This window comes from Pectinophora gossypiella, chromosome Z (genome assembly GCF_024362695.1).
Source record: "Pectinophora gossypiella chromosome Z, ilPecGoss1.1, whole genome shotgun sequence".
In the NCBI taxonomy this organism is placed as follows: Eukaryota; Metazoa; Arthropoda; class Insecta; order Lepidoptera; family Gelechiidae; genus Pectinophora; species Pectinophora gossypiella.
Window position 1 is genome coordinate 3,174,463 of NC_065433.1, and position 22,475 is coordinate 3,196,937.

At 38.5% G+C, this 22,475-nt stretch overlaps 1 protein-coding gene across 15 annotated transcripts in view; it reads left to right on the forward strand.

Moving 5' to 3' along the window:
- Positions 1-22,475, forward strand: part of LOC126380060 (coiled-coil domain-containing protein AGAP005037) — a 246,107-nt gene that overhangs the window by 211,836 nt on the left and 11,796 nt on the right. For 11 of the 15 annotated variants that reach the window (XR_007568418.1, XM_050029236.1, XM_050029234.1 and 8 more), the window contains 14 exons: positions 218-350; positions 1,423-1,527; positions 9,019-9,157; positions 10,069-10,164; positions 10,361-10,533; positions 10,781-10,837; positions 12,164-12,253; positions 14,196-14,258; positions 14,663-14,823; positions 15,201-15,320; positions 16,134-16,243; positions 17,000-17,141; positions 18,178-18,278; positions 19,398-19,545. Coding sequence is in view for 14 of the 15 variants with exons in the window: in XM_050029236.1 (XP_049885193.1) it covers positions 218-350; positions 1,423-1,527; positions 9,019-9,157; positions 10,069-10,164; positions 10,361-10,533; positions 10,781-10,837; positions 12,164-12,253; positions 14,196-14,258; positions 14,663-14,823; positions 15,201-15,320; positions 16,134-16,243; positions 17,000-17,141; positions 18,178-18,278; positions 19,398-19,545 (1,638 nt within the window). In the remaining variant the exon portion in view is untranslated. The remainder of the gene's footprint in view (positions 1-217; positions 351-1,422; positions 1,528-9,018; positions 9,158-10,068; positions 10,165-10,360; positions 10,534-10,780; positions 10,838-12,163; positions 12,254-14,195; positions 14,259-14,662; positions 14,824-15,200; positions 15,321-16,133; positions 16,244-16,999; positions 17,142-18,177; positions 18,279-19,397; positions 19,546-22,475) is intronic. The other 4 variants (XM_050029239.1, XM_050029238.1, XM_050029240.1 and 1 more) reach the window with 4 other exon arrangements.

Below are 22,475 nucleotides of genomic sequence, written 5' to 3' on the forward strand. Positions count from 1 at the left end.
AATATTATGTTAGGTAATACAAAAACCACGTCTAACGGGCGGAAAGGTGTTCCACCCGGCACTTTTTTTGTGAAAATGAAAATATAAGTAACAAATAAGAACCTTATTAAAGTCTTCTTAATAAACCTAACTTGCCCATTGTCATATCGGCAAAGCATCAGTTGATTAGTATAAAAACAACGAAACATGAACGCTCAGTAGATCGTTTTTTTTCTAGGTGAAGGCTCCAGCGTACTACATCGGGACATCGGCGCCTAGCACCCTGCCCCGCGGAGGCTCCTTGTTACGGGCCTTCTCGCCCGCCGCAGCCCCCGTGCCCGCCGACAGGGCCAAGACTGTTTCCAACACAGGTAACCAACTGTCTCACTAATCCTAGCCAAAACGAAAATATACGAGATCTATCTACTTCAGAAAGCTATGACTCAAAAAATAAGTCCTATAAAACCATAAAAACATGGAATAAGGAATAACTCTACGTATTGAACGGTAACTCTCCGCTCCCCACCAGCTGAGATAGATATACCTCACCCCTCCTCGGTCTTACTTTAGTCTTCAATCGTATGGCTTCAGACGTCACACACACAAATGCGCGTGTACGATAACGTCAATGTGTTGTGTCTGTGAAAAACAGTGTCCGGGATGTGCCATGAGTATGGAAACCAGTGGTTCAACCAGTCGGCCAAACCGCTGCGACCACGGGCACCTCTATAAAATGTCCCGACATTTTATACAAACAACCTCGTTTTACACAATCACTACACATTGATGTTATGGTACACGCGCATCTGCGATTCGTGTCTAAACTATGTTCGAGGGGGGGTGAGGTAAACGTAGCTCAGAAGCTGGTGGGGAGCGGAGAGTTGCCGTTCTATACGCAATATTATTCCTTATTCTATGCCACGGGCCCTAAAGGGTAAGGTAATAACAACACCCAACCCAATCTAGAAAGAAAATGTACAGGATTGACTTATCTAAGTCCAATCAGTCCAAAATCTAAAAAAAAATCAACCGTGACATTTCATTAAGATAGAGAAGGCTACACGACTATTGTCTCTTCGTAACGTCGCGTCGTGTGGCCGAGCTCCTACATCAATCTCATACATTTTCCTTCTATCCTACCGGCGTTAATGAACGCTAACACACTTAGATTAGGCTCTCTGGTTTATTAAGCAACGTTTCAATGTTGCGCGAAATCGAGCAATATTTGTTTTGCAACAAACGTAAAATGTGTTCGCTTACAAGAAACTAAGCAGTCTAACTTACACGATAGAAGGTATATCATTTCTGGTGTACCTAAAGGGGATGCTGAACACTTTCTTTGCAACCTGTGCAGGTTTTTTTCATCAATTATATTGAAGGGGATACGCAGGAAAAAGTTTGGGAACCACTGGACGTTGAGAGGGTTTTATGGGTGTTCGGCAGCTCCTGGCAAACCAATGCGTTCGGTGGCAAGGAGCGGGTCGGAACGGTGCTTCCGATACGGCCCAGGAGACTGCACTCGACCTGAACAACTATACACCATCCCTGGTAAACTGAAGACCCGTACATTCTGACCTCTACCACACAGAAGCGGAGCATTAGGATACGGCTAGATTTTATGTCAATCAAATAGTGATTCCGTGTTATGGAGTTTTATAAAACTGAAAATTCAGACAACGAGTACGACGAAGAAGAATATTAATCTACGCTAAGCATCAGAAAACCATACCGGTTTTGACGAAACTATTGTCTATTAAGGTATCTTCGATCCGAAGCAGTACAAGCATTCTCCATCGCGGTAATCCGTTCCAGATTGCTATAGAAACTTCCAAACCCGAGTTAATTTCGGAAAGTTCGTTTCGTAAATTGATTCTCGAACTTTGAGTTGAATCTTGATTTGTACTCGAGACCAGTCTGGTGGTCAAGTTTGATTAAGACGATTAGCTAGTGCAATTTTGGTATTTGGGTCGTTCTTCATTTTTATCAACAATGATCTGGGGAATTAAAATGGCCTCATCGAAGCAATTCAATAATTATATACATATTATAGTTCTTGCGATTGGCATATAATCGTAGTGAGCTTAAAAAATAATGAAACTTCATTATCACAGTTTGCAAGGTAATATAGTGAGGTCACATAACAAGCTCACATACCATAGAGGTTTGAAATTATAACTATTTTAAATATTGATATCGACAAATTCTCACACTCGGCGCCATTCAACCATAGTTCATATTTAAATGCAACATTATGAACTAGCCGCATATATTATTCAAACAACGTGTCGTTCATTACAAATACATTACACATACTTAATTTCAATTTTGAAAACAGAAGTAGGTGGTAACAGATTTTTGCAGTAGATTTGGATGTGATTTCTGTTAAGAAAAGACATTAATTACGGAAAGAAATTAATTACGGCTATACAGGTTGTGAGAAGCTGCAGTAGTTTTAGGCGGATGAGACGTTCGTTATGTAAAAATTGACGATTGAAATCAGATATAAGAATCATTTATTCAACATAACTATCATGGATAAACTTGTTGAAGGTCAATAAAACATTTTTGAATTTACGTCATTTCGCAAGGTGTTATGAGGAGGTGGCTGAGGAGAAGAAATGACAAGAAACTGCAACAGCAACACATCTTTTAAAATAAAGATATTTTTGAATTTGAATTTGAATTTAATTGAAAGATTGAGGGTTTTGATTTTTCAAAAATAGAGCTAATACAGAGCTGTAAGACACGACTGGACTTATCGCTAAGAATCAAATCAAATCAAATATAAAATACACATTCACGAAACATTAAAAAATAAGCTCCCTGGATGAACTAGATACAATGCGTATAAATTACTAGCCCTGCCGTGAATCCATGGTAGTCCAGTTGGTAGAACGCTTGCCTCTCAGCTTGAGGTTGCACGCACAAATCCAGCACAGGCCTAAACAAGATTGTCAAGTTTGTTTACGAATTCATGTTTGGATCATAAATGATTATCACGTACTTAGCAGCGCAGGAAAACAACGTTAGGAAACACAGATTCTAATCAATGCGTTTCGAAGGTATCTGACCTGTATTAACTGGTTTACAGTTTTTTTCTTTTTTCGATTTAAAAAAATAAAAATATCAAATCATTTTGAGTGTGAGTATATGTGTGTGTGTGTGTGCGTGAGTGAGTGAGTGTCTGTGTGTGAATGTATGCACCAAAAAATGGTTCAGTTTACTATTCTGGTACAAACAAACATTCTGCCACGTCTCACTTCTATTTAATATACAGGGTGTTAGTGACATCTTAACGAAAACTTAAAGGGATGATTCTGCTCGTGATTCTGAGTTAATATCAAGTGGAATTTTCCATCACAAAAGCAAATAATTAAATATAATTTAAAAAACCAAAAAATACATTAATTTTGCTACGGAAAATTCCACTTGATAATAACTCAGAATTATGGTCTGAATCATCCCTCGAAGTTTTTGTTACGATGTCACTAACACCCTGTATAATCATTGGTAATATGGCAAGTCTTGAATGGTTGCATTAATTACAATTGCGTGTTTCTACGCACTTCACTGGTACATCGTCAGCTGATTATTGTTGATTGTGACATAACTGTAAAGATATTTGCATTCCTTATTCGTATTATAAGTATTCGTAAAGGTAAACATCATTCTTTGGTAGTTGCGTTTGAGTTTTATACTTAAAGTGTCTATTATTATTCTAGTATTATTTAACCTACTCCGGTTTATGAGATACCGCATTAGATATTTTTGTTTGAAACTGTTATTACATCGATACATCAATAAGTAGATATCCCTTTTAAGCAACAGACAGACGCAAAGATAAGTTACGTATTTAAATCAAATCAAATCAATTTATTTGCGAGTACACATTAAAAACAAAAAGGCGGTAAAATAATTTAAATAACAATGTTACAAATATACATCATCAGCCCATTAACGTCCCCACTGCTGGGGCACGGGCCTTCCCTATGGATGGATAGGGAGATCGGGCCATAAACCATCACGCGGGCCCAGTGCGGATTGATGGTTATTAACGACTGCTAATGCAGCCGGGACCAACGGCTTAACGTGCCTTCCGAAGTACGGAGGAGCTCGAGATGAAAACTTTTTTTTTTTTGTGGTCACCCATCCTATGACCGGCCTTTGCGACAGTTGCTTTACTTCAACAATCGCAGACCGAGCGCGTTAACCGCTGCGCCACCGAGCTCCTCTACAAAAATACATAAAATGCTAATCAAGAAGTACAACCTCATAAAAGATGATCAAAATCAATCTCATTATTCTTTTACACTTATTTTCGAATTTTAATTTTGAATTTAGTAACAACAAGTACGACGTTTGACCGCTTTTAATTAATGACGTCACACGCCAGTACACCACCATATCTTAGTTGAGGTTTCGTAAAAAAATATCTCAATTGACTTATTTAGCTCAAAGCAATACAGGCCAGTTTAACAAAGCACTGCAACAAATAAATAGGTATTAAACCCATCCCACTCGCGTCAGACAGAGTACTGCGGGCCGGAAGGCAAGAGGGAAACCACTGCCTTATTTTTCCCTAAAAAGTAGCATGGAGAATGCTACACCGACACGAGCGTGGCTCTTAAATTAGTGATAGTGATGTATTAAACAAACACCTATGCTCCGTTTAAGTGTGGTTAAGGTTAAGATATCTATTGCATTACGTGCGAAAAAACTTAAGACATTAAGACAGACATTTTTAAAATTCGAAAGACTGATAAACATCCCTGGAAAGGTGAGTATCGTAAACCCACGGCTACTCACAACTGGGGTGACCAGATCTCTGGAGACCCTTACTCACTCTTTTTAAGGATTTCCCCAAACCGGTCGAAATCTTCGAGCATATCGTAGATGCACTATTGGCCGGACAAATGGGGAGCGCTTAGGGCTCTCACCTGATCAACCCGCTAAAATTTGTTCTTGTCTATGTAAAAGTACTTAACGAACGTCGACGTCGTCGGCTGTAACCGTAAAGTTAGGACGATCACTTTCTTACACTGAAAAAGTAACTTTATTACCATTCTCATAAAGTGCTATGTTGTTTGACAAAAATAAATTACTAAGACTCGATGCGCCTGGAGTTGATATTTAGTAGAGAGAAAATAGTACTTTATCATATTGTTAATAAAGTTAAAAATTCAATGTTTTCATAAAGTCTGCGCTGACCCTTAGAAGATCACAACAATATAATGAGGTTTTATTTCAAGAACTGTCCTAAGTCAAAAAAAAAAAACAAAAAAATAAGCTCACGACTATATTTTGAAAAGGGGTAGTCAGATACAGCTATCTTAAGGACAAATAAAATGGGCTTATTATCAATGTCTTAAGTGTCTTAAGTTTCGTGGGTTCTGCGATAGATGAATCAACATACTATTGGTACGCCTCTTCTCTGCTTGGCTTTGCCTAAAACACAATATTTCAATGTTGCCATAAAAATATTCCACTTATTTTATAAAAGAAAATGTAAATGTAACCAATCTGTTATAAAATTATTACAATACTATTATAATATTTAAGCACAACTTATATTTGTGTCTGTGTGATCAAAGCGATATATAAGTAGGTACTTCGGTATCGTGATTTTTTGGTACAAATGTATATAAATCCTTATTTTTATTATTTTATTTCATATTTTACTCACTGTCTTTTAACAAAATTATTAATATTTACATTAAATATTAATAATATTTACGATAAATCGTAATTATTTCCTAATAAAATATATTAAGGCGTATTAAATTCGCATGCATTATTATATTACCTAAACCGCTTAGCTATATAATACATTATTATTACTAAAAAATATAATCTTATTTTCTTTTTCCATGCCTAATTAATCAAACTGTAACTATTTATTCAATATATTTATTATTTATTTTTAATAATATTTCTTATACTGCAAATATAATATAGCTATATTTTTATTATTTTTATTATTATTGCCAGTAATAATGTCGCACATGTAATTCATATTTTTGAGACTATTTTAATTATGGATATGCTTTTTTGTCTAACCTATAAATAATTCTTTCAAACAATATAACATTGTAAATAGTGGAAAGTACAGGATAACGTTCACAAAAATCCTTCTTTACGCACTGTCACAATTTTCACATTTATATGGAATTATAATCACTATTTCAGAATTAATAAGGTAAGAATTCTTCTAATAACGTCATCAATTTTTTTAGATTAAAAAAATAAACGTCAACCTTGTTTTTTCTGTCATAGTGTTGAAAGTTCAGACAGCGCGTACGCGTTTTCAGCAGGAATCGTTATTTCTCTTTTTTTTTCTTTTTCCCACAGTTATGGATTTCATGTGCGCTAGTTAGCTCAAGGTATTCTCTTCTTGAATATTTATGACATACAATCAGTGGTTGGGTAATACAATTTGTCGTTTTCGAATGAGAAGAAAAGGTCAGTGAAGTGTGGAAAATTGGTAAATAAATTATTTAAAAACAATTACTGGACATCCCAGATTGTAAAACCTCATTACGGTGGATAAATTCAGTATTTTTTTATAGAACGGCTGTTCTCATCTGTTCGAATATAAAAATAGTGCTCAGTATAATAAGATACCACATACTAATATAGCATCACGCCTGTACCTACGAAGGGGTAGACAGAGCTGCATAGTATACACCCACTCGAGGGAGGACACGAGTCATTAACAGGTCACAAATCCTGGAAACCACGTGACACCCATTATCTAATCCAGCAGGGATGTTAGGGAGCTCCGTAACTGTAACCGAAACTTTCGGATATCCGATATAACAAATCATCCGTAACCTTTTTTTTTTTGACGTGACTTATTGTAGATTTGCCGCAGATGGCATTAACTACTTGGCCGGACAAATGGGGAGCGCTGAAGGCTCTCACCCGGTATCCGTAACCGAATCCGAAATAAAAGTTTCGGACAATATCAGATAGGGGCGGAGCCTAATTGTAACACGTTATGACAAATTGTTTTGATCGGCTGGCCGCTGCCAGTGCCGACGCCCAATTGTTTGTTTTTTCTTTTGTCGTTATAATTAAAACCACTTTATTACCTATTTGTATTTTACTTTTGAAATTCCCTAAAAAAAATATCCGTAACCGAAATTATCCGAAACTAACAGATAATCCGAAATAATTTATTATCCATATCCGTAACCGTATCCGGTATAATAATCATTCTTAAATCCGTATCTTTTTTTTGGTCTTTTAAATTCGTATCTATCCGTATCAATAAACACGCCTTAAACATAGTTGGCGAGGAGTGGCTGTGTATACCTTTGCCTACCCCTTAGGGAATACAGGCGTATTTTATGTCATGTTTTGTAATATTATTTTGATTAGATTAAAATAAATAGTACAAACGTAAAAATCACTTGGGTTTACGCGGAGGTAATACATCTAGTTATTCCAAACTTCAGGAAGAGAATACCTAGCGAATATCGATTTACTTATAGGTAGTAAGTCAATCAATCAATCAATCAATAATGCTTTATTGCACAAGAACATATATAAGTAAGTATATCATTAAGGTAAGGGCCTTAGCCAAGTTGCAAATGATTTCGGAAAACGACAGTGTAAGTAATTGAATAAAACACTCTTCGTCTTTTATCGTGTGGGTTGTGAGGTAGAGTACCAACCTCATCAACCCTGGTGTCAGGGTTACTATTAAGCCGCCAAAGGCCCCTGACGTGGCTCATGTAACGACTACTTACTTACATCAGTAACTAGTAACCGGGACCAACGGCTTAACGTGCCTTCCGAGCAGCCTGTAATGTCCTAACCAAACTAGGGACCACAAAGTAATTGTTGTGATATGTCCCCACCGGGAATAGAACCCAGGGCCTCCGGACCGTGAGTCCAACGCTCAACCACGGGACCACGGAGGTCGTTCAATAAAACATGAGAATGTAGATTAAATTGTTGTTTTTCGCAATGGTTTGTAATTTAGGTAAGGCCCGTCATATGTTATTAATAAAATTCATAAGGTAGAAACCAGTTGCTTTAATTTTTTTTCCTGACATTTCGGCCGCGATATTAATTATACATATTTAATAAGGTATTCGCTTTTTACCGTATTGATAATTAATACACATTATCATGTATCGAAATAACAATATGTGAGCATCAGAATAGCCGATCATCTTGTGTTATTTAATTTCTAAATTAAGATGGAAGCAAGGCCCCGATTCCTGCAGACACCACCTAATTTTATTTTAAGTTATACCCGTCATTTTCTTATTCGCCGAAAAGGAAAGGGACGCATGATTGACAAAAACTGTTAATTTTAAAGTGAAAGAATTACCCGGGTGAATACAATAGGCATCTCGCTCATATGCAATCCGTTTGATTTGTGCTGTCAACTTAAATCTGTCGGGTTATTGGCCTATATAAAATTTGTGCTTTATAAATAAATTGATGTGTGTTCCATAAATTTTGTGCCTGTCGATTTCCTTTCCTTTCCTTTTCGGCGGATAAGAAAATGACATGTATAACTTAAAATAAAGTTAGATGGTGAAATGAAATGCAAAAAAAAAATATTCGCTCTAGAATGGTACAAAAGATCTTAAATATAATTTGTAACAAAAAAAAATCCTTCACTCAACCATACAGCGTGCGAATATTAATATTAAATAATTTATAATTAAAAATAAATAACAATAGATATTTTAAATAGACAAAAAACAATTTACCTGAATTTAAATAAACGGTTGTGACTTTAAATTTAAATATTCATTCACTGAATAAAAGGTATGGTGAATATATTTTTTTTAATTTACTTTTAAATATTGGCAATGGTAGCTCCTTTATTGAAAATGGTAAGGCACCGGAATCAACACCATTGTCCTAGTGATAGGCACTAATAGAGAAGCAATGATTGAGCACCTTTTCAACTTTAAACGCGCCGGGTGACCGGCCATTCTGACGTTTACAATAATTATTATGTGTTAAAGGTATGAACCTGTAAAAGTGAGTATATTATCTCCATTATTATCACCATAGGTCATGGCGGGGAGGGCTATATGTCATCTCCGGAGCGCGGCGCTGCTAGAGCTCCTTACGAGGACCCATACTACACCCAATTCCTTGGCCCAGCTGGCGGCAGACCCACCATCACGCCTGTCATCGACGAAGAGGCCAGGTATGTTCATACTCCCTCTTTCTCTCTTTTTTTTGACGTGACTTATTGTAGATTTGCCGCGGGTAGCATTAACTACTTGGCCGGACAAATGGAGAGCGCTGAAAGCTCTCACCCGGTACAACGTTTAAGACAACAGGCCTGAGGGTGCCCAGTTGGGCGCGAATCTCGTCTCAGGGCGTCTGAGAGGAAAATATTTGAAAGAATTAATCGACCCTAGCGCGTCGATAGCGATTATCGCTGTTTGAGGGAAGTCGTCGCCCACGCCGGCGGGGTCGGTATCGGGGTCCTGAAGTGTTTGGTGTCGCGAGCTGATTGGCTGCCTCTATGACTAGAGTAATCGGGTCGTCGGTTCTCTCTATCTAAGTACACCGTCATGGTGGACAAGTCTATACAGAGTGTTAGTGACACCTTACCGAATACCGAGGGGGATGATTCAGCACATAATAGGCTAGTTTTCAACTAGTCAAATCAGTTACTTTTGAAAAAACGCCAAACACGAAATTGCTTTGGAATTTTTATGAAAAAGCAACCTGTGACGTCATAGAAAAACGTGACAAATTGTCGCACTTATTGTTAAATTATTTTTCATTAAAATTCATGAATTAGTTGAATAGAAAAAAGAAAATCATAATTTTCAGTTTCGAATAAATAAGTAGAAATAGGTAGGATACGCAGATAGGTATATCTAGAAAAATATTAATTGAATAAAGTCCGAACAATGAGTTCCTATTTAGAAATGATATTCTAAGAACAAAATGCTGTTCCATTATATTTCTATGAACATTTTCATAATCCCATTTCGACCGGAAAGTACTTCCGGGAAACTTTTCAAGATCATCTTTTATTTTTATTTATATATAGAATTAAATAGGAATTTTCAGGAGGATATTAAACTCTACATTTTTTTCCAGTGATGGCGTGCTAATCGACGATTCTTACCAGATGTACGGGGTCAACGCCCTGGGCACGGCTCCTCGGCCGATGCCGCGTCCTCCTTACGACGCCAGGTAACCCCACAACAACCGAAGACCTTGGAGAACAGAGACATTCAAACAATTTCAAACTTAGAATTCTTCTTTTACTGAAAAGAGGTTGCTGTGCGTATTGTGGCCACAATAAACGTTAGGTTGAGCTAGCGAACTTGCTAAAGCGATTTTATGTGACACGACTTTTGGTCGATAGCTTCAACGTAAGGTTTTCCAGGATCAATCCTCAAGTCGAGGATATGCAGCGTTTACGTGTGGAGAAGATGGAAAGGCAGTTGGCCAACCTGACGGGGCTTGTGCAGAAGGCGCTACAGGCCCCCGGCGCCGCCGCCCCCGTGGTCGCGCCGCGCCAGGAGTTCCAGACCTACGCTACCCGCCCCACCACCCAAGGTACGTCTTCTACTACCGGACCTGACACCCCCTAACTCGTGCACTGGTCAGATCTCTATAGAGCTGCCAGCACTACTGAATGGTTAACTCCTTGATCAGTCGACTGCAGTCCTCATTTAACATCCTTTTTAGGAATACTGTATTAATAACTTAAACAATCAAAATCAAGTTCAATTGTCACTCCAGACCGGCTTACAGGCTTGACAAGCTTCCTTGGTTAATGTGGCTTGCGTTTTCCTGCACCCAGATGGCGCACGATACAACTCTACTGAGAGACCCCCCAAACTGGGGCGGGACAAATTTCGTAAGTGTGATTGGACGCGGTTCGAGACTATTTGCTGATGCATTCCTAATGTTAGCAGCGGCTTCTGCCGGCTCTTAGATATAATCGTTACCTGGCCATAACATCCACATGATTACATAACACAGGAAGGAAGTTCTATACAGTTTCTCCCATTCGTCATAAAACACCGATGGGCTGTTATCACTTACAACATAACACACGTAGTAAAACCGCAAATTACGGGTTCCTCCACCACACTCGAGATGGATGCCGCCACCATCATGCGGTGCTTCCGCGCACCGCGGCTCAAGCTTCGAGCTGGCGAGCCCCCGAGCCGAACTTTCACCGGAACACAACACACATTCGGACAACTAATTGTTCCTTAAGCCGCCGACTCCATTCGCAATGCATCACGCACTCCATACATCGGTCACGCCGAACGCTTGCTTGCTGACTCGTGTGGTTTTGTTCTTATTTTCAGCTTCCTTACGATGAAAATGTGTATTTGGTCGATAATTATCTAATTCGCGATCATTATCATTTTCATGCACATGAGACATGCCACTTCACCGCCGCCTGTCGTTTCATGCAAGTCAATGTTTACGTTGTGCGTGTCAGTCCGAGGCAGTGTACAGTTGCTACAACGCTCAGCCGATGACATTTCCATGATTCATTTAGGTCAACAGCGGAGGCTTGTATGTAATCAACCATTGCTGACGAAACCTTGTAATGTGACTTAGCTGAGCCGCCGCTATTTCAAGTCATATCATTTAATGTGTATCCAAAGTTACCTGGATATGAAAATTGCAAGATTTTTCATTAACTTAATAAAGGCGTGATGACAAGGATCTCTCGAAAACAGGCATATTGTCGCCCGACAAACTCTTGACACAAAATACTGTAAAGCCAATGCTACAATCCGGCTAAATTACATCAGTAGGCTACACAGAAGCCTTTCAGCTTGTTTTATTTGAAACTGCACTGTTTAATTTAATCGCATCCGTTTACTTTTATTGGTGAACTGACAGTTTTATTACTTTCACAATATTTTGAGTTGTACAACTTTACTTTTCTTACACATTAATAAATGCTCGTTACACGAAAAGTTTCAAAATTTACCACGAATTGCAATCACAGATTGAACAGTTCAGAGATCTTGCACTTTTGTGTCACGCGGCACCACCGGCTGAGCCGGGACCATCCAGTAATGTTTTGTTTCCTGTACCGTGACGTCCTAGTAGTTTTTGCCAGTATTACAAGTCTCTTGCGCATTGTGATAAAGACCACCAAATTTCACCCACGCCTCCTCCTCCCGTTGACTGATCAAAATAATATTTGTGATTTCAGAAAAGTCTGTGTCATTTGAGAAATCGGTATCCTTTAGCGATGACCCACCCGATATGAATTCTCCAATTCAGCATTCGCCCCAGCATTCAGGTATGCATACAGATTGTGATACTATTTATAACGACAGTTGCATTGCAAGTTAAACTCAGTAGCCAGTAGATTACTAAGCAAGGGTTAATAATATATGATATGATGAATCCTCGGTGGTGGTATTCTCCCATTTAGGTTGCAGCAACCCCTACTACATATTTGAAACAAAATATCCGAAGATCTTATCCACATTAAACTCGTGTACGACGTACAATACAAACTAATTTTACAATCTATCTATATTTTGAAATTATAATTGCGAAAGGAACAGTCTGTCCGCTCCATTTTCAAGCCTAAGCCGCTAGACCGACTTGAAATGCAATCGATTTAGCGGTTTCTGAGACCGAACCCGACGGAAAATGGCCCCGTTTCCTGCAGACACCTCCTAATTTTACTTTAAGTTATACCTGTCATCTTCTTATTCGCCGAAAAGGAAAGAGACGGATAATTGACAGTCGTAAATTTTAGAAAGAATAAGTAAATGAATGAATAACCCGGGCGAATCAAAAAGTATCTCGCTGGTATGCAAACCGTTTGACGTGTGCTGTCAACTTAATTCTGTCGTGTTATTAGCCGATGTAAAATGTTAAGACGGTTGTTTTAGATTTCTGCCTAAAATTGACGTATGTTCCATAAATTTTATGCTTATCGATTACCCGTCCCTTTTCAATGGATAAGTAAATGACAGGCATAACTTAAAATAAAATTAAATGGCGTCTGCAGGAATTAGCACCAATGGGTACCTACTTTCCAAGGACTAAGAGCGAGATTTTATTGAAGTTCACGCGGAGTCGCATATATGTATATTCAAAACGGACAAACACCACCACAGTTTGGCTGTACACCCTGTTTCGGTTCCTTTATATTATTTTAGTTCCCTTTGATTTTATATTTTGTTAATTATTATCGTATTTTTTAAAATTAATGAGTCTTCCGGTTTATTTATGTTTGGTGCTAGCATTTTTACACCAGCATTGAAGTTACATATTTGCGTGCCCTTACTCAAGAATTACTACCAGTAACAAGTAAAGTACACTCGTAATTTATCATAAAATTATTCATAACAAATTGTGTGTCGCCCTTGTAGAACATAAGGAATTGATTAGGTCAGTTTTCATGTATATACCTGATCATCAGTATGATATCATATCAATGTATAGTCCTCAGAAGATTATATTTAATTTTATTTTAGAATGTGTGCATCATTACAACCATTGATATATAGAATACCCATAGCCTCGGCAATCATATCGGTTTCTATAGTAATTGCGGGAATGAAGTGGTACTTTACCATATTACAAGGAAAAAAAGTATCCTTATTATGTTTGCTAAATCGTCGATGGGCGAATAAAAAGTTTTGAAATTGAGTAGTTTCGTGTCAAACATCGCACTTGTTTTTTTTTTAACAGTATAAAGCCCAGGTTTCCAGCCACAATAGTTAAGCAATGCAATTTGGATTTTAAAAGGACATTGGCCGGCAGAGCTCCGTGTATGTTTAAAAAGAAAAATAGTTTTGTTGATAAAATATAAGCCACTGAACTACTTATTTTTCATGCTGCACATAAAGCTGGAAGCGTGGCTAGCGAGTCTGGAAGCCGAATTTTCCATGACACTGCAATCTTGACCCATACCCTAGCTCACTTACCCTGACTACCTGGCATCCATGTGCATCAAGTATTTTTGACTGGAAACACGGCCAGATTTGACGTTTCAAGATTTAGCAAAACAAATAAGGACAGACATAATCTCACCTGTTGTCATGTTACTGCAAAATATATTCACAAAATACGAGTGATAACGTCAGTGCATGTGTCCACTTCATTCACGACACCGACCCTCTGCTACAGTTCTATTTCTCTTGTCACTCTTGTAGTTAATATCATAACCATGTTCATAATTCTTGTATTTGATTTCTTTCCGCTTACTTCTTTGCCATAACAAGCTGATACAAAGCCAACAAAACCGGCAATAAAATCTTCGACGTTGCCGAGGACGTCTTCGCAAGGTAAATTTTTGATATCCATTGATTTTCAGTTTTTTAGGACTTACTATGGGAACACGCTTCAGTCACCAAATGTTGTTTGTCTTACATTATCTGTCGGTAGATACTAACATAGTTTGGGGTATATTTCCTTTTGAACAGATTGCCAATGTTATATTTTGTTGTGGTGTACAGATAACACTGTAATTTTGGAAATTTGCCCAAGACATCATTTGAGTTCAGTGGCGTTACTGACCAAACTTGGCGACAGCTTGAGATTAAATGATCGACGATTGCCCACATTGCTGATGTTATATTTTTTCACAAAGACAAGTGTCAAGCTTTCACAGTTGGCTTGTATGATAGCGTAGTGGAGCGGGTGGTTTAGGAGGTGAAGTTGGGTGTTTGAATGTTATGCTGGGTTGCAGAACGGGACCGGTTGAAGCCAGCGCCTCCACCGAAGCCGGCCGGGCTGGTGGGCCAACAGCTGGCCTTAGTGCCGCAGCGCACTTACACGATCAATGTGTCTCCGGACTTCTTCAATCAGCTGCGCGTCTTGCAGAAGCAGAGCCGTGATCTCAGGCTCGAGGTAAATGTCTTCATATTTGTATTTTTCCCCATAAGTCGTCTGATTTTCTTCACATCAGTTTACATAAATATTATGCTGTACATTGTGTGACTCCCTAAACGACCCCATCCTCAACCATTGCAGTTCCATGCACCGTAACTGGAATAATAAATAGCTTGTTTTTTATCGAATATGTTATGGTTTTTTAATTTGTAATAATATTTTTATTTATAAATGTCTTTTAATAGAGAAATCTTATTATTACTATTCTTAATGCGAATTCTAACTGCACCTTGCGAAGTAACTGCGTCTGTGACTTGTTGTGTACAGCCATATTTATGTCAGTATATGTATATTATGTATGACAATGACATATGCGTGTGATTATGTATTTGCAGACTCGTAATCTGCGTCGGTCGACTCTATCGCACGCGATACAGATGCGACAACTGATGGCTGATACCATCGTCAAGATCGGAGCTATAGCAGCCAGCTTCTGCGAGCATGACCCGGAATCGGTACGTTCATACCGTTTAATAAGGTATTTCATTTCCTTCAAAGAATCTTTGGATAGGCATCCTTAGCGCTGGTCCTTCGACACCTTATTTCGCTGTGATAATTGTGATTATTTTTCAAACATAAGTAGATTTATACACAACTATAATTAGGCGAACGCTACGCGTTACCAATCTCTGAGAAAAATATTTTTTCACTTTTTCACAATCGTGACTTTGTCAACTCAACACAGGTTACTGATGAAGTATGTAGTCACAAGTATAGTATAGTAAAAAGCGTGTAGGGAATTGCAATTTAGCGAAGTAATTTACACGTTTTTTTTTTTGTCGTGACTTATTGTAGATTTGCCGCTAATGGCATTAACTACTTGGCCGGAATATTCACTCGGGTTTTAATATCCTAAGACCTGAATTTATACCAACCTTCCCATCTGTTTAATGGAAGATAAGTATCAACATGTCGAAATTCGAGTTTGGCAAAAGAAATAGATTGGAAAATATTGGGGTCAGTGAAGAGTTTCATTTCTTATTTGCCATGGACAAGCCCGATTTTGGTAACATATTTTATTCATGCTCGACAAAACGACTGATTCGATCATTTTTCGTTTGAATAAGAAATAAATCTTTTTTTTTTATATGATCGAAATATGTATTTGCGCCACTCAAGATATTTCTGATTTAAAATAAAAGAAAAAATCATCAAATACTTTGTGCCTGGCTAATAAAAAGTTAGTCAGGAAGCTTTGGCTTCATTGACTCGACTAAAAGTATAAAAATATTATGGAAGAATGACAAAACCATGTCACACGTTTACAGCAACTGACTCGCGAGGAGGAGATCTACCGGCAGGATATGCTTCTCCTGGAGAACGACTTGTACGAGCTGGAGGCCACAGTGGAGCGCCTGCGCGGCCAGGCTGCTAACAGGTAAGACAACGCGGCGCGTAAGGATATCGCATGGATGGGCAGTTTTAGCGTAACGTTGCCTACGTAAAACTCCATCGTCGTATTTTCGTATCGATTTGGAATAGTCCAGATGACTAGCAGTTGAAATGCAGCTGTTAGCGATGGCGTCTATAGTATTATTAAATATATTTTTTACATAATGTAATTTTTATACGTATACTTACTCTGTTGTGTTTTTTTGGCCTTGTCAATTCCGCTATAAAAATCAGCACGGAATGGTTTTTTGCTTGCGATATTCGATTATTAGATTTATGCACTCACAACAAGTATATAAAAACTTGAAAAAAAAAAACAACATAATTTAAAATGGACATATCAAACAAAGAATATTCAATAATACCAAGGGAGCCGTTACGTGGCCTCCATTTTAAGACAATGACATGTAAAACAAAAGCCAAACGGTCATACAACCATTATTTAGGCTTTTAATGGTTTTTCATAAAAACATTTTTTACTTACCTATTTGCCAAAGCCATGATGATCCATAATTCATAGCTACTGATCGTGGCTCCCTGGGTTGGGGAAATTACAGAAACTTTCAGCTTTTTTTCAAATAACGAAAGCCTGGGGACCTTTGTTTTTAAGGGTGCCAACCCTGTTTTTAAGGGTTGGCTCTTCAGTTCGACATGGCAATGAGTTCTGGGGAAGGTCTGGGGACCGCTCGCTCTTGGAATGTACGAGTACATAAATGTATTGTATTCAATTTTACGCCCACAGGGAGACCCGGGTGAACATGGCAGACATCGAGCGTATTGCCATGGTGCTGTCCAAGAGCAGCAAGACCGTGGCTGACTGGAAGCTGAAGTTCCCCATTCTTCAGGATACCATGAAGGTCAAACTGGCTTCCGAGATGGAGAAGGTAAGGGGAATACGAATTTTTCTTATAGTTATCTAGCTGACAGATACACCAAACAAAACCGTTCGAGAAATATACTTTAGATTTCCTTCGATCATATATTTGGTAATCTGCAATTCCAAACATATCTGTCCATCTACCAATTTATTTATTTATTTATTTATAAAGTACAACCACATCACATATATTAAAACATTTTACATATAAGGTTACGGTATTATGACTAATATATATGACAATTACGGCGTACATAACTTATACAATTAAGGGTACTTAAGTATTTAAAAATAAAGTAAAATTAAAATTACACAACAAACTTAAAAATTAGAAATTAGAAAGATATAAGTATAAGTAAAAAAAGTAAAAAAAGTAAAAAAATAAACCAATGCAACCAATGCAGATGTCGAGTTATAGTTCCCTATCACCTTAGTCTGATAAAGAGGAAACGCGGATTAACAAAGTAATCATGCGATGGCTGTACGGCACCTCACTCGGAAATTCTTGTTCTTTTCTCATGTGGGTTGCTTCTATGCTGTTCTGGGAGCATATAAAAAACATAGAACACGTTCAGCTGCTTCTCTTCCCGGGCAAGTCGTAAAAACCGACAGAGGGATTGTGTCCTCTAACATGATGGACTAATGTTATGGGCGATAGGCTGATCCCTTATCACCATAAGGTTCATCATATCCATCTTTGGACTTCGTATCAACAGTGGCTGCAAGTTGTCTTTGATTACTTGTGGCTCTGCCCACCCCATTAGGGATTACGGGCGTGAGTTTATGTATGTATGTATGTATGTATGTGGGTTGTGCGATAAATGTCCGACTACTAAAAAGGCCCTCTGAAACACGGATCACCTTACTTTTGGACAATCGGGTGATCGACCTGCAATGTCCTAACCATTCAAACAAAGTGATTTTTGTGATGTGTTCCCATCGGGGATTGAAGCCACGTCTCCAGGTCGTGAGTCCAATGCTCTTACCACTAGACCACCGAGGCTGTTCATCACACACACCTTCTGATGTTTTTGGATTTGCAGGTGGTTCGTAAAGAGAAGATGCTGGAAGAAGAGCCTGAGCGCCTGGAGCTGGCACTACGTCGCTGCAAGAAGCTCACTGGGACCCTGGTGACTCTCAAACGGTAATCCAAGGAGTACAGTACCTGTTTGGGGAGGTGGCTGGGTTAAATCCGAGGAATGCAAAATCTGAATGGGGAGATGGCTGAGTCAAATCCGAGGAACGCAATATCTGATTGGGGAGATGGCTTGGACGAATCCAAGGAATGCAAAGTACAATACCTGTTTGGGGAGATGGCTGGGTCAAATCCGAAGAATGCAATACCTGATTGAGGAGATGACTGGGTCAAATCCGAAGAGTGCAATAACCCTATTGGGGACATGATTGGGTCAAATATAAACCCCCGATTGTAAATCTAAAAATCCGTAATCAGAGGAGGATGTCATGTTTGGGTCACAGATAATTGATATCACGTCATTTCCAGGTTTTAATGGCAATAGCCCCTATTTATTTATATGGTTTCATAACACAACTTTAAATCTTCTTTAAAAAGCGATCAAAAATCAGTTCTTTTTCAAATTGTTGAGTTATTTAATTTTGATCAATCAGTACGACTATTTGACCACGTTTATTGATGACGTCACAACTAAATGTTCCATACAAATTCCATAGAAAATAATCGTTTTGAAGATTCATAAAAAGTTTCTCATTGGACTAGATTGTCACCACGCCTATTACTTTAATTGAAACAATAATACTTACCTTTGTGCCACCAACTGTTCTACTGTAAGTACACTTTATGACACTTTTTTTTAATTACTAGGTATTTTATCATTCTCAACAATAATGATACACACTAACACCGCAAAATGGCCGAATTGTCAGTATTACCAACACAACAAAAAAAACCTTGTTTTCAATGAGGGACTTTCCAGACTATGTTCCCCAAATAATATAGATGGCGTTGTCCAAATTTGCTTTCGACTAACCTTCTAATTTCATGGATAACAGACATATGCATATTTTATCTTTGTTTTTTGAGTTTAAATGGTGACCCTTGTTGTTACACTCAGACACAACAAATGTTCCACGAGGGGCGGAGGGGGTGTGAGGTAAACCTACCTCAGCCGCTGGCGGGGAGCGGAGAGTTGACGTTTTATACGTAGTGTTATTCCTTATTGTATGACCTTAGTCAAAAAATAATCAAATCAGGAAATGTACCGTTGTATTGTTGTGATTCCAGCCTCGCGTGCGTGCAAGAGCAGCGACTGCCCCTGACCGACGGCCGCTTGTCCCCTGGGTCCTCTCAGAGCTCTTCATTCACCGCTGGACCCTCCTCAGAGGAGTTCACCTCCGACACCACTTGCCATGTTACCCCAGCGCACAACAAGGTAACAACTAACCGCTTACCCCACGCCACACCCACTTTTTAATTAAGACTTGTGAGGAAAGAATAGTTGATATAACATACATAAACTCAAGCTCACGACTATATCCCTATTGGGGTAGTCAGAGGTACATCCATCGCAAGATGAACTAAGTACCCACACTTCACCGAGCTTCATCTAGCTTAGCGTATTTAAATAGTCGTTCTAAGCTGGGCATATATCTTTAAAAGACCTAACGAGTTTATCTACCCCTCTGTTAAGTAGACGCCAGCGCGGTGTGTTCCATTACTGTAATATCTCACCACTTATAAAGCTGTCTATCTCCCATCGATAACTGTTTTCTCCTCATAACTCTACCACTAAAATGAAACTAACTAGTGCCTCAAATATTTGACCGAATCGTTTATTTTCAGACCGCAGACACGTTCATTATAGATATTTACAATATTCAAATGTTTAATTTCATAGAACTTAAACATTCGCTTAACAATTGCAGGTTTGCCAAAAGTTTAAAATTTGCATTTTTTTCCAAAATGTAGATTTATTTGCGAATTAGTTTATTGTGTATTTTCTGATGATAATTATTTGCTCCCCCGGATACTCTTGGCTTATTAGTAGGTAGTATCTTGGCACCGGCTTCCTCGTACAAGGCATGTAACCCCACTTGGTTTCTCATCCCTAAAGCCGTGTACTGGGTGACAGCGGATAGCGGAGCGGTGGCGGCAGCGACTGTGAAACGCATCTGTTCCTGAAGCCGCTCTGTTTCATAGTTGCTGCTGCCACCGCTCCGCTGCCCGCTATCATACAATACGCGCCCTTACACGCATGTGCTTAAAATTTCTAAAATAACTAAAACAGTAGAGCTTATTTAAAAGTTTTATTTAGAAGTCTAAACTGTCCTCTGTAGTACTGCGGTGTGATTCTCTAAGGCAATGACGTATGCAAACCTTGCGCGCGATATAAACGTCAGTACTTTTATACAGACGACATTTTATGGCGAGCACACGCCAATAAGCTTTTTGCATGGAGTTGACAGACATCATAAACTACGCCATGAGTATATAGCTGAAGTTCCTTTTAAGGTGAGGTCTGTGCCCCGCACGCCATGCGGAATACATGCGTAGCACATGCTTAGCCACAAATGTGAAGCTACCCACAATGTGCAGCGTGCGGCGCATGGCATGCGGAGCATATGCTTCGTAATGTTTGTATCCGTCTTTAGAGAATCACATAGCGAAACATTATGAAACTTATTGTTTTGTAAGTACAAAAATCCAGTCACAAATGTCTTCTGGGTGTATTCAATTGGCATCAAAATTCGAGCGTGATGAGATAACTTGCGTTTCATTACGCTGTTGTAAACATTCAAACTGAAATTGGCGTCAAAATTTGTCTAAATTTTACGTCACACTCTGTACAAAGTTTTGGTGTATTTTGTAAATTCCTGTTAAATTTTTTTCCAAGACATACGACACTGCTAGAGTACTTAACTACACACCGTCCTGTGCACCTATATACCTATCTTTTAACATACTTTTAATATACTTTATTATGTAGTGACATAGATGCCTATTCTACAAGACACAAACTTAATTTTATTTTAGGGTGACGGCTCTAAAACTAGAGTTATCCTTAGAAATAAAGCTATTTTTAGAACTATCGGATTAAAATAAAATTTACTTTAAGTCTGCTAGAATAGGTATCAATATGCTACTGGGGTTACGTTTGCCACACGTGTGCAGCAGACTACAGTTTTACCATCATAACGACTCGTTGGAACAGAGTGTGATGTAACCAGTGGACACGACTTTTGCACTTGTATCCCGCAACCAATGCACTATCCATGAACGTTGCATTTCTAATCCATGCTTCCGGAAAAGAATGCCAATTTTAAATATGCCTATGCGTACGACGTCAGTCCTACGGTGTTTGTAGATGGACGCGCTAGAGATTCTCTTGACAACCTGAGATACCGTAATTACAATATACGGAATAGAAGAAAGAAGATGGAAAGGCCCTAACGCGCATTTTGTAGAACCGTTGTCGCCAGTTCAACCCCACTCCTGCAATCAGATAACTACGATACTGCTTCTCAAAGTCCAAAGACACTTTAGTACACTTTGCGTATATCATGTGATAGGCTGTAATATTATCAAGATTTTTCGTAAAGTAAGCCGATCATACTAAGGTTTTAAGCTTTCCTGTGATAAGGAGGGAACTCCTTCATTTTGTTTTTTTTTTGGCCTGCAGGGTATAATGCACAAGACGACATTTTAATGTACTATCGCAGTGCTCCGTACGTCGTAAAGTTTGCGGATGAGTGGAGTGCAAAGTTGAAATATGAACTATTTGCTCATACTTGAGTCAAAATAACTGAAGCTTCACTGACTTTAAAAATATATTTATTGCAGTTTTTAGCACAAGCACTTATGCTAAAAGTTACATAGAGAGGTCTAAACTATTCTAAGACTACCGGTGGTGTGAAACAAGTCTTCTGAGCGCAGGCGGCTTATATAGTGGCCATTACTTCTCTATTGTTCCGGACGAAGACAAAACAGATAATGCTATTGGAGACTTGCTGACCATTAAGGGAGTTCGAATTTCAAAAATACATCTCTCATTCTTGGTGGTGCAGGGTGTCAATAAGATTGTTTGGATTTTGGGTTGAACAATAGGTGTTTGGTGTAAAGTCATTATATCTTTAGATGCTTCCTCATGTTGGGTCGGTTGACTGTTCCCCTCCAAATTTGAAATCCATGGTTTCAAACTAACCTTGGGTCTGTAAAATTTAAATACAGTTGAACAGCAATTATGAAAACAGTGATAATGGCGATCCAATTGTATTAAATTATCTCATGGGTTTCTTGTAATTTCAAAGTCTGGATTTTCTTTATTTGCTTATTTTTAGCTGTTATTTTCTATTTATCGTAATT